At 44.4% G+C, this 13,226-nt stretch overlaps 1 protein-coding gene across 1 annotated transcript in view; it reads left to right on the top strand.

Annotated features, from left to right (window-relative positions):
• Nucleotides 1-554: 554 nt before the first annotated feature.
• The window catches only part of EXT2 (exostosin glycosyltransferase 2), a 132,303-nt gene continuing 119,631 nt past the window's right edge, over nucleotides 555-13,226 (top strand). The window contains exons 1-3 of the mRNA XM_090262394.1: nucleotides 555-732; nucleotides 10,164-10,729; nucleotides 11,631-11,720. Of these exons, the coding sequence (XP_090118520.1) occupies nucleotides 10,194-10,729; nucleotides 11,631-11,720 (626 nt within the window). The 5' untranslated portion in view covers nucleotides 555-732; nucleotides 10,164-10,193. The remainder of the gene's footprint in view (nucleotides 733-10,163; nucleotides 10,730-11,630; nucleotides 11,721-13,226) is intronic.

Here is a 13,226-nt window from a genome sequence, read left to right as displayed (position 1 = left end):
AAAGGGATCATACTTGCGCAGTTTTAGACCATGCTTTCATATGAACGTATCTGAAAGATAATTCCATGCCAACACATATATGCATTCTTGAATTATTCCATTCTGATCTTTTATTTTGGTTGCATCCAGTTTTTTTTCTATTATTAGAAATAGTGCTGTAATGACTTTTTGATAAACATTGTTTAGACTATCCATAGGGTAAACTTCATACAGAGGGATAGTTTCGGGGGGTAGAGAAGGTTACTGCATTTTATATTTGATGGATACTACCAGTTGCCTTCCAGGGATGTCACACACTCACCAGTTCTGGTTATAATAAACACTACATTTTTGTCGGTTTCAGAAGTTTAGTAAGTGAAGCATGCTGCCTCGTTTGTTGCTTCGGTTTGAAGGTCTTAAAAATTATGAGCAAGGCTGTCTGGCTTTGAGTTGCACGGTGGAGCTGGAGTTTGACGCGCCTGCCTCAACCCTAAGCGGTGCCCGGACTCCTCCTGCCCAGCAGGGGGCGCGGGCCCGGCCGCTCCCGCATGCGCAGTGCGCTAGGTGTCAGACGCCGAGCCGAGCCGGGGAGCCGGCGCCGCGCTTCTCGCCAGCTCGCGCAGCCTTAAGCCCTGCGCTGGCTGTCGCGTACTGGCCGCGATCCCCATCGGGCTGCGGTGGCCCGCGCCCCGCGTCCTGCGGAATGAGACGGTGACCGAGCACGGGGCCGAGCGGGAGGCAGCCGTGGCCGAGGTAAGCGCAGCGCGGAAGGGCCGGCGGGTGCTGAGCTGCGGGCTCAGGCCTCCCCGGGCCGCGGCCGCCGGGAAAACGCAGGCCGTGCGGAGGCCCGAGGACTGCGAGAGGCTCCCCCCGCCCTCGCAGGGCAGCTCACGATGAATTACCGCTTTTGGAGCGCTCTGATTTCCACGCCACCTTCTTCACCCGGCCCGCCCCGCCCTTGGTTCCCACCTGTCTCTCCGGTGCACTGCTGTCCCCCGTGCGCTCCTTTCATTTCTCCGGGCCCCGCAGCTTGCTTTTCCCGCGGGGCCCACGCTCCGCCGTGACCTCTCCCACCTTCCGGGGGGCTACCGGGACCTGTTTCCTCCCACGGGGATTTCTTGTGGTGTGGGCTCTGCGGTGGCCTGTGGCATCCAAGTCAGTGCTGGATGCCGTGGGCAGGACTTGGTGCCCAGGGCTGCCACCCGACTCGGAAAGAGGACTAGGTGGGGAAGGTGGTCAAGGGTGTCTCGGCTCTGGGCATCCACTTGAAGCTTAGGGGCATTTGGAGTTTTCCTACTGACGGTGGGAACTAGATCTGTGTATATGTTTTGAGAATCAAATAATTGCTTGAGTCCATTTTAATTCTAAGTCAGTCGAGTGCCCTAAGGACTTAAACCGACTTGTTTTGTAAATTTCAGAGCTCAGAGGCTATTCACGGTAATAAAATATATGATTCATTTCCTATCATTTCTCACTTCCGCTGATTGAAGTTCTCTCGTTGTGTATGCTGCTATTAATGGATAGATTTTCTTCTGTTAAGTTACACTGGCTTTGCTAATTGATGAGTGAGAAAAGTTTATCTAATCCAGGCGTGTATAGGTAATCAGGGGAGGCCGCGTCACATGTGAAGAACTCAGGCTCCAGAGCCACACTGCCATCCTCCGCATCCTGGCATTGACATTTTCTAGTTGTGTGCCTTTGGGCACTTCCTTAGCCTTGCTATTGCACTTTCCCTGTCTGTAAAATGAGGATGATAATAGGTTGTCACATGGCACTGATAGGAAGATTAAATAAGTTAACTCAACGTGCTTGAAACAGATCTTGGCATGTAGTAAATCCTCAGTAGAGTTTAGTTATTAATTATATGCATTGAACTGATTATTGTATAATCCCACAAACAAAGGGGCACAGTTTTTAAAAAATTGGAAACCATTTTCAGGGCCAGTTAGTCACAATATAACTTTAATTATAAAGAACTCTATAGGTAAGGCAATAAATTGCAGATTTTCCTGCTTTTGCAGATGTTTGGCTCCTTTGTTCTCAGGCACAGTTGGGTGCTAGCCTAGCATTGGCGCTGGGAGTTCAGCTGCGAGTGCTTTTCTAAGAAGGTTAGTCTAAGAGATTGTGACTCAACATTGGACTGAGGAGACTGGATATAACCTAAAGCACCAAGGAAAGGTTATTCAGGCAAATTTTAGGAATAAATAATTCCAGGAACAGAAAATGCATCTCGTCCGGACAGGAGAGTGGGGTTAGAAGGTTTTTCCAGTGACTCAGTGCTTGACAGCCAGCCAGATGACTCCAGTGTTCTGCAGGGACAGGTTTGATGTGTTTCAAGGAGGATAAAGTTTGTAGGACCTTGTTGTGAAATTCTTGTTTTGATCCAGGTTATGGTATTACATGGAACAAGCATTCATTAGTAGGAGATTCCCTTTGGTCTGTCCTCTTCAGGGAAACGTAGTGTTAGGGGAGAGAAGGGTGCTTAGGGGTGGACACTGAAAATTCAGTCTTTACCTAGCCATTCCTCCCCCTTGGAAATTCTAATTAAGGAGGAAAATAATAATTTTATCACCATATGACAACTCAACACTTGGACCCTGAATAGTGTGTGCACTGATGGAACTGGAAGGGATAGAGACATGCATTCAGCAGACATTTATGGTTACTTGAAATGTGTTCTAGACATGCCATTAGATGCCAAGGATACTGAGCCGAAATGAAAAACTGACTGCAAGGAAATCACAACCGGCAGAGGGGACAGACTTGGAATTACTTAACTAATTAATATAATGTGGCAAGTGTGTAATGAAGCATGTAAAAGGTATGTGGATGCTCACAGAGAAGGTTCTCTATCTCGAACACACCGCTTAGTAAGGGGCGTTTTTCTTCATTTCTCACCCTTTTCTTATTCCTTTAAGGCTTTTTACCTTATCTCTTTTATTGAGTTTTTAATTCTACCTCAAGCGCTCGCCGTATCTCTCAGCTATTTGGCACAGACTTGTGGGAACCCGCATAGCCCGTGTAGGCATACCCCAGAAATGTGAGGCTATGACTCCCTGTCTTTCAGGGGTACAGTTCTAAGGTGCGCTTTTCAGAGGGACCCTAGCAGAGATGGGCCCCATTCGTCTAGCTCAGTACAGTAACCAGCTCCACAATGAACGCTAATGGCTCTCTGTTCTTCCCTGACTCCACTCTGTATTTTTGGATTACCTTCTGCACGCTCCTTGCACACTTTTTCTTAGTTTGGCAGAATATAAACTACGACAATTAGTTCTAGAAGTGGCCCTAGAGAGCAGGCTCTGAGAACAGTACTGTGGAACTGGAATGGCTCATCCTCAGAGGGCAACCAGGACCCCTTTGCTCGTGGGAAGTGAGGTGTGGATAACCCCCGGTACCCTCTCATCATGGTGGTAAGCCTCACCAGTGGGATGGGATTCAGGCAGAAGGGGAAGCACTAGCTGGTACGGTAGCTCTAGCACTTGACCAAAAATGTGGAAATTGGTAATGATAAGAATAGTGGAATTGGCTGACTTTCTAAAAAATTTTTTTCATTTTTTTTATCTCCCCTAGAGGTCTTGAGGTAAGAGCAGGTTCAGAGCAGCCAGATACCAACTCAGGACACCCTGTGAAAGACAGAGCCTCTGTGGCAGCATCTTCGTAGCTGGAGGGCAGACTGTGTTGACAGGCCCCAAATCTGATCATGATTGTGGCAGAACTGCAAAGGAAGCTGAACGCACAACTTCCACAGGTTGTTTCTGCCAAAGTCAGGGGTGAGACCGGGATGGAGCTATTTGCGGGGAGGCATTGAGAACTCAGAACTCCCAGGTTTCCTTGGATGCTCTGAGCCAGCAGAAGGATCCACCTCTGTATTGTAGAGGAGAGCAACTTCTCCTTGCCTGGGCACTATGCAGGGACCTCACTTGAGGCAGATACCTTGCTAAGTGCTGCTTACCCTCCTCAAGATCTGCCTCCCCTCCCTTCAGATCTCAGCATTGCCTAAGCAGGCAAGTACTGGGGAAATAGGTTTTGTACTGAAAGAATTATAGGACTGGACTGATATGGCCCAGCTGGAATTGGAGGAGCATGTGTTAGAGTGAATCGTGAGGATGCTAGACCAAGAGTAGGGGTACTAGTTGACTATCAAGCTGGAAAGGAGAGACTGTTTGCCCTGGGGGCATTCTCTTATGATTCAGAATTTAATGACCTAGCAAGACTAACTAGAGCCAGTCCCAGTAGGCTGCTGGGCAGGTTCCTTGAAGCTTGGCCAATACCACTCATTCTCAACTAGGGATGATTTTGCCTCCCCAGGGGATATTTGACAGTGTCTGGATATATTTTTAGATGTCACAGCAAAGGGTTGCTTCTGGTTCTATTGAGCATAAACTAGGGGTGCTACTAAACTTTCTACATTTTATAGGAAAGCTCCCCCCCTCCAAAAGAATTATTTGGCCCCAAATGTCAGTAGTGCTGAGGTTGAGAAAACCAGAGCTATCTTGGCAGAGTATTGAGGAAAGGGTCAGAAGGAGATTGGAGGTGGAGATTTGAGATGCAGTATTTGTCCAAGTTCCTGGGAGGGTGCACTCCCTTCACTCTGGAAATATGAGGGGTCCAGCATCTTTGAGAAGCTCAGCGGTGACTGTCCTAGGATTGCCTAGGTCAGGATTGACTTCAGGAGATGTGACCATGGAGCCATGTGACCAAGTACCTATGAACAGGATAGGATTCTGATATAGCAGAGGCCTATTTCAGGATGGTGGCACTAGCCATCAGAGGTAAGGTAGACGCAATACCCATATGGGCATCAAGACCCGACTTGCAACCAGTGTTTCTTGGCCTACTGTGATGCTAATAGAGCATGGTGTTCCTAAGGGTAGTAGAGATGGGGAGCCAGCTAGGGTACAGCTTGACTTGTGTAACCAGAGAGAAAAATCAAGCTCTGGCAAGCAGGCTGGTGTCAGCTGCTGCAGTGGAGAAATCACTGTTCATCACCTGGTTTTCAGGTGTGAGTTTTCAGACCTGTGTCCCATAGACTGAGAGGGAGGCTGAATCTCTTTGAAGAAGTTCTTTGCAACATCCCTGCAAGCATAGACAGACGTTCCCCCAGTCCTCCCTCAAGGGAACCGCAGCTCTTTGTCAGACTGACTGGACATCGAGGAAAGGATAATATCCAGACCTTTTGAGGGCTGTTGACTACAGGTTCTGAGCTGATCGTAGTACCAGGCAACCCTCAGGCAGTAGGATGGGATTTGGCAGATAAATGCTGTAGACTGTCGTCCTTCTGAGGGGCGAGGTCCTTCTGAGGGGCGAGGCGTAGCCTGCATGGCTCTTCAGAGGGTTCCTAGCAGCCCGAAGGGCCCCTGTTGCCCACAGCAGCAGCCAGCTTGGTGACACATTCCTTAATGGCCTTAGTTTTCTGTTTCTGTTTTTGCCTCATCACTTCAGCTTTCTGAGATCACCTCCCAAGTAAGTAAACTACCCACACTGCCATCCTTGTCTTTGGTTCTTTAAATTGGGGGAGCAGGGGGGAGGCGGAAGGATGAGGGACCCAAACCGTGACAGGTAGAAAGCAAAATTGGATGCCTAGGAACCTAACATGGTGGGTACCAGCCTGCTGTTCTTTCCAGCCCTTCTGCTGACCACTTGGGACTCTGGAGCCAGGTCACACTCCTGACCAGGACAGTTACTGTGGCCCAAGGTCCCCACCAACACTTGGTGGCGTTTGACTCTTACATTTTCCTATGCTGGTGGGTAGGTGTCTCATTGTGGTTTTACTTTTTACCTGACTGTGAATGAGACCAAACATCTTTTCAGGCGTTAATGTGCGATTTTTGTTCCCTAGTCTTTGAAACTTGTGTAAGTCTTTTGTCCAGTTTTCAATTTGTTTGTTTGTTTCTATTGTTTTGTAGGAGTTCTTTCGTCTGGTTACTGGTCCTTACTAGTTGTATGTATGGCAGATATCTTCTGGTTTGTAGGTAGTCTTTTTACTTCTTTATAGTATCTTTTGATGAACAGAAGTTCTTAATTGTAACCCTGAATTAACTATTTTATTTTTTCATTTTGCATTCTTTTATATTGTTTCAGAAATCATTCTCTTCCCGGAAGTCATAAATATACTCTAATCTGTTGTAGAGATTTGATAGGTTTGCCTGTTAATCTACCTTGCATAGATTTCCGCACCCCTCCTTCTCACCCTGACTGCTTTTAATATTTTTCTTTGGCTTTCTTTTTAGTGGTTTTACTTTGACTTATCTAGGTGGGGTTTTCTTTGTATGTGTATATTCTGCTTGGAGTTGAGTATCTTGACTCTATGAGTTGATATTTTTCATTATTTTTGGAAAAGAGGAAAGACTGTTGGATTCTCATATCTACTTCTGCATTGAGTCTTTGCAATATCGCACATCACGTAGTCTCTGGAAAATGAAAGTGAAAAAATAGTGTCAATATTATTATGAAGACAGTTCAGACCTTTTGAAAGGGTTGTGGGGACCCTTTGGAGTCCCTAGATCATACTCTTTAGAACCACAATTCTAGATTTTGGTTTTAAGGTTATACTAACCTCCTAAAATAAGCTAGGTAGTATTCCTCCTTTTTCCCCCTGAATTCTGAAATAACTTGTATAAAACTTGCATTATTGTTTTTTTTTTTTTTTTTTTTTTGAATGTTTAGTAGAACTTGGAAAACGTTCCGGGCCTGAAATTTTCTTTATAGGAAGATTTTAAAATTTCTGATTCAGTTTCTTTAATCTTATAGAACTATTCAGGTTTGCTATTTCTTCTTGAGACTATTTTGATAAGTTATATTATAAAAAATGTTTTCCACTTCATCTCAGTTTTCAGATGTATTGGCATAAGTTCATTGGCATCAATCATCTTTTTCTTTTAAAATATATTTTAGTTTTTTATATTTTTAATTTTATTTATATTTAGAGAGAGGGGAAGGGAGGAAGAAAGAGAGGGAGAAAAGCATCAATGTGTGGCTGCCTCTTGCACGCCCCCAACTGGGGCCCTGTCCTGCAACCCAGGCATGTGCCTTGACTAGGAATTGAACCAGTGACCCTTTTGTTTGCAGGCTGGCACTCAATCCACTGAGCCACACCAGCCAGGGCTTATCTTTTAAATACCTGTAGCATTTCGAGTTGTTTTCCTTTTCATTCTAGTGATTTATTTGTGCTTTTTTCCCTTTATCTTGATTAATCATATCAGAATTATGTCAAATGTCAATTTTATTCATCTTTTTAAAAACCCAGCTTTTAGCTTTGTTGAGCTTTTCTGTTTTGTTTTTAAATTAATTTCTGTATTATTTATTACTTATTTTCTTCTATTATCTTTGGGTTTATTTTGTTGTGATAATGCCTTTTTATAGTTCATTGAAAATCATAAAAATTTGTAAAGCTCATATGTGAATACTTTTGTTCCCTTAACCCTGGTTTTGTTAGCATGTGAAAATAGTATTTTTCAAACTTTGGGTGACCTGTTACTGGGTGGTATAAATAATCTAGTAGGTTATGGCTAGAACTTTTAAAAAAGCAATAGAATAACTTAATAGAAAAATATAATGTTCACTAAATGTTCTATGGCTAGTACTGTGTACTACAGCTAAACACTGTTTTGTGAAACTTATTTTAAATACATACGTGCACATACATACACACATCTGTGTCTGTATTGAGTCTCAACATAAAATGTGTTTCTGATTATAGCTTTTAGTTTAAAAAAAAAAATGAATGTTTGAAAGCCACTAATTTTAGTGAAGATTTTAAACCTGGTTACAGAAAAGAAACTCTGAGGAGCTTGCTGAAATGACAGATTTTGTGACCCTATTTTAGGCCTACTAATAACAGACCTTCAGTGCTGGGGCCAAGGACTTTTACCAGGCCTCCTGTGTGATTCTCAGTCTTGGGGTGCCTGGGAACCACTGAGCCAGACCTTGAGAGCCTGTTGGGAGTCCTAACTTGGAGCAGTGGACTGCGATGAAGCTCCTTGCATGCATTTGTCCCAAAGGCCTGTCCTGGCGCTCTAGAAGGGAACACCTGAAGTGGCAGAAAGCTGCTGGGGGTGGAGGGCTGGAGGTAGTGTGGGAGGGCAGGCTGGGGACATCCTGTCGGCTGTTAGAAGGACAGAAAAAGTGAAATGGCTCTCATGCTTGAATATCTGTCGTAAACTCAATGAGCATATATCGAATAGCTGGTGTATATGCCCCCAAAATTATAATCTGTAGGCTTAAAATGTATGAAAAGTCATACATTAGTCTGTGACAGGCAAACTTACTAGGTTCCAGTTCATGGTCTGAACGAGATACAGGTGAAAATCACTCGTGAGTTTTCAGCACACTTTACCCAAAAAGCTGATGATTACAGCAGAAAAAGCTGATGATTACAGCAGTCAAGTCTGCTAGGAAGAAGCAGTTGTTACAGTGTGGGCGGTGACTGGGGAGAACTCTCTCTAGCCGAAGTAAAAATGGTTGATACACCCTGAGACAGTATATGAGCTTTTCAGTTATTCCCCTTTCTAGGGATAGCTTTTCCGAAAGATTAGCAAGTAGAAAAAGACCATTTTGTACACTGGGACTTTGACATGTGGAGTGCCCAAGTGGTAAGTCTGTGACATACAATGCAGCCATGCTCCAGGATCTACCCTCGCGACATCTGTCCAGGCATCAGATAGGGGAGGTTTGTTTGGTAAGGATCTGAAATTGTCATCTACAGGGGACTCTGCGCTTTCAGTTGAAGACTAAGAATTTTCTTTATATCAGTCGGTGATGCTTATTGACTGTTTCATTTAGCTATGGCTGAGTAACAAACCAACCCAGTATTTAGTAGGTTAAAAACAACAATAGTTATGTATTTGCTCAACTTTCATTCACCTGTGCAGAGCTTGGTGGGATGGTCTGTGTCTGCTTCACGTAGTTCCCAGTGGGGTCTTTCTGAGGCTGCCTTCCACTGGGAGCTCCGCTTCCTTACGGCGTGGCAGCTGGGTTCCAAGGGGACAAAAGCAGCAACTCTAGGACCTCTGAAGGCTGGGACTCAAAAGCCTTAGAATGTCACTTCTGACACGTTGTCTTTGTCAGAGCAGGTCACAAGGCTAGCCCAGATTCAATGGGAAGGGAAGTAGGTTCCACTTTTTGATTAAAAAAGTGGTATGCGTGTTCACCGATAATTGTGGGCATCAGTCTTTGGAAATTGATCCACCACACAGACCGTTTGATTCCCTCCCTGCCTCCCTCCTCTCCCCTCCTCCTCCTCCCTCTTTCCCACCTTCCCCATTCATTTCTTTATTCCTTCCGTTTAAATGTGTCAACTATTTCTTTTATTATAAAACATCAACCAATGTACATTTTAAATACTAAAGAAGTTTTTAAAGTCATTCTTCTTTAAAATTTTGAAAAGTTTTATTGATGAGAGAGCGAGAGAGAGAGAGAGACATGGATTTGTTGTTCCACTTACTTATGCAGTCGCTGGTTGCCTCTTGTATGTGCGCTGACCGGGGATGGAACCCCCTGCACCCTTGATGCACAGGGATCACGCTCTAACCAGCTGTGAGCTGCCTGGCCAGAGCTGAAGATTGAAGATTAATATTTTCTTCTCTAATACCCTTGCTACTTTATTGATATTTTTCTAGTGGTATTTCTTTATTTTGCATTTTTTTACAGTTTTGTTTGTCTTATCTCCTTTATGAGGACCTAAGGTGGGGTCTCTGCTTTCTTCTTTGTTTCCTTCACAGTGCTCAATAGAAGGCTGAATGAATAAATGAGTGAAAACAGATTTTAGAATAACTAAGCACCAGCTTGTTCAGATGAAGTGTCAATTTATGTTAGACGGTGTTTAAAAACAAATGAAACAGCAATCTAGCTGTTCCACTTCCGACTTTTCTTCCTTGGTCAGCGCCCATCTTCCTAGGCCCCACACATGTAACAGCTTAGGCTTCTGGTGAGTGTATGTGTATAGGGTATAGCTATAGTTTTATATTAAATACCAATATTGTATTAAGTAGTGTATGTAGTATTAAATATTAAAGATATTATATAGCACGTATTCATACATACAAAGAAAGGTCAAAATTCCTTTTCATTATTTCATCAAACCACTTCAGGGAAAATATAGGTATATTAAAAGTTAAACAGTTCTTTCAACTGTCACTTGCCACCCTAAATACCTCACTTTTCTCCTTTCTCCACCTGGTAACCAGGAGCGTGAGGAAGAGGCTGTCTGTGTCATTATGTGTGCGTCGGTCAAGTACAATATCCGGGGTCCTGCCCTCATACCAAGAATGAAGACCAAGCACCGCATCTACTACATCGCCCTCTTCTCCGTTGTCCTCCTGGGCCTCATTGCCACGGGCGTGTTCCAGTTCTGGCCTCATTCCATCGAACCCTCCAACGAGTGGAGCTTAGAGAAGCGCAGTGTCCGAGACGTGCCAGTGGTCAGGCTGCCGGCCGACAGTCCCGTCCCCGAGCGGGGCGATCTCAGTTGCAGAATGCACACGTGTTTTGATGTCTACCGCTGTGGCTTCAACCCAAAGAACAAAATCAAGGTGTATATCTACTCTCTGAAAAAGTACGTGGACGACTCTGGCACCCCAGTCAGCAACACCATCTCCCGGGAGTATAATGAGCTGCTCACGGCGATCTCGGACAGCGACTACTATACTGACGACATCACCCGGGCCTGCCTGTTTGTCCCGTCCATCGACGTGCTGAACCAGAACACGCTCCGCATTAAGGAGACGGCGCAAGCATTGGCCCAGCTCTCTAGGTATCTAGCACTTTTACAGACTGGAGCCAAATCCTTCGGGGAACTAGAGGGAAGGAGAGGGAGAGGATGCTTCTCCTCTGGAGCTGACTCCGAGCTGCTGCTGCTGCTTTTCTCTTGGGAGGGGATGTGGATGGGCGATTGGCTTGTAGCATGAGGCCAGGGCTGTACGCAGCTGGCTCTACCAGCGCAAAGCAGCAGTCTGCCTTCAGTGTCGCTGCTCTGGGTCTGCAGCTTCTCAGGGTTTACAAACTAAGGATGGCTCATCCTCCCATACTGTTTCTTTTAAATTTAAATACTTCCCCCCACCTCTTTATTACTCACAACTACATATTCACTGTAAAACACAGGTAAAAAAAAAGGAAGAGTGTAAGACACATTCCATAATCCTGTTTCTAAGGGATAATCATTATTACTGTTTTGATGTTACATTTCAGTCATTTTTGTATAAAAATATAAGCACATGGATTTTTGTCAAGAATGGGATCACATACTACATACTGTCTTGCTGTCTTTTTCCCTTAAATATCTCATGAATATATTTTCAAATAATTTCATATTCTTTGACTATATAATTTTAAGGGCTGTACTGTATATCATTCCATTGTGCACATGTTCCATAATGTATTTCATTTATTTTTTGTTTCTTTAACCAAATGGTATACATTTAGAGAGCTTTCAGGTTTTCATTATCATAAGCAGTTCTGCAGCAGACAAGCTCGGAGTACATATCCACCCATTGCCTGACGTGTTGCTGGGGTTACTAGATGCTCACTTTGCATGCCTGACAGGTGGCCCTGTTTCAGGTTGGGTTACTTGCTACTTGACGTCCAGTAACTGACTCTTGTTTTTGTTTCTTCATCACTGACATGTGCATTCTCTTACATGTTTAATTTCTTAATAGGTGGGATCGAGGTACAAACCACCTGCTGTTTAACATGTTGCCTGGAGGTCCCCCAGATTATAACACAGCTCTGGATGTTCCCAGAGACAGGTGGGTGTATTTGAGGTTGTCACTGTGATAGGTTTCTAAGGGTTAAGTAAATGTAAGACCTTTTTGTTCATATTTCTAAGTCTATTGGGACATACTTTGTAATCAAAATTGTTTGTGAAAATGAAAAACTGCCCTAGGCATTTTCCTCCTTAAGAAATAGAATTATTGAGACCTGCTTAGGTCTGTTGTGGAGAACCAATTGCAGCTTATGTTCCAGCATAGCATCTTAAAAAGCTCTCTTTTTCCCCTTAATCTGGGTCATGCTCTTCTGATGCAGCACCGCCCCCCCCCCCAAGGTTTGGGTCAGGTTTGGCTTGGGTCACCTCTCTCTGAATTTGTGAGCACTGGCCAAGAGTAGAGCCACAGCTTACTGAGGGCAGTGATGCCCAAAGTCTATAACGTCGGGACAGGAGACCACTCTGATTATATTTTCTCCCTGTTGTTTTAGTCAGTGCTGTTTTTGCCTGCCTGCCTCTTTTCCTTTCTTTCCTCCTTGACTCCCCCCTCCCCTCCTTCCCTCCCTCTTTCCCTCCTTCCCTCCTTCCCTCTCTCCCTAATTAACCTTCCAAGGAGGAGTTGTGCTATGGGGTGGCCATGATTACATGATTTTGATTTTGAGTTCAACTTACTATGTTTATCAGCCCTTTGAAACACTGGCGGACCCCCTTTGGCTGGAGGCATCCTGGAAACCCCAGGAATGAGGTGCCTGCCACTTAAGGTTCCTCTCCTGGTACTGGGTTCAAGGCTTTGAGGGGAGCAAAACACTCGGGCCCCAGATAAGAGTCCTGGGCAATACTAAAGGTACAGGATTGTTATAAGTTTATGCACGAACTCATTTATAACCAATTTTATTACAGTTGACGTTTAACTCTTAAAATCATTGTTGCTGAAAAAGATGAGTGAACAGCCCGAGGCCAGCGGTGTTCTCAATTTGTTAGAGGATAACTTGTCAATTAAGAAAATCTACCCTTAGTACTACTTTTCCAAAGATCATTAAACCTAAGCCCTCCTTAATTATTATCTAGAGTCAGTGTTGCGTTTCTGTCTGGATGTACAGTTCTCACTAGGAGAGACAGAAGCAAGGACCACTTCTCAAGTTTGCTGCAGAAACCACGACAGACGATAGAGGGCAGTCGTGCCGCACAGATTCGGTAGAAACCAGCTAAACCCAGCGTGATCCCTGATTTGGCTCTGAGCCCCAGTGTTTCTGAGCAGGCTACTGTTTCATGGACTCGGTTGTTCTGGGAAAGGGAAATACTTTAGAGACTAGAAAAGGGAAGGAAAAGAGCTGTTAGGAATGCAATGTCTTCACCTGCTGTTCTGGGTTTATTTTGAAACGGGCTTATTTCTGTTTGAGACATTTCGCCTTTTGCTGACATTTTGGTATATGCATCTGCATAGGAGAAGGATTTTATTTTTATCAAGTACACATGTTAAATGGGGTTTCACTTCTCTGCAGGAAAGTGTCAGGCAGTGAGGAGAATGTTTTAAGTTCTTGCCAGTTCT

This window comes from Furipterus horrens, unplaced genomic scaffold (genome assembly GCF_987537825.1).
Source record: "Furipterus horrens unplaced genomic scaffold, mFurHor1.1.pri manual_scaffold_2, whole genome shotgun sequence".
Classification (NCBI taxonomy): Eukaryota; Metazoa; Chordata; class Mammalia; order Chiroptera; family Furipteridae; genus Furipterus; species Furipterus horrens.
The sequence above is the reverse complement of the archived record's forward strand: the minus strand, read 5'-3'. Positions and strand labels throughout refer to the sequence as shown.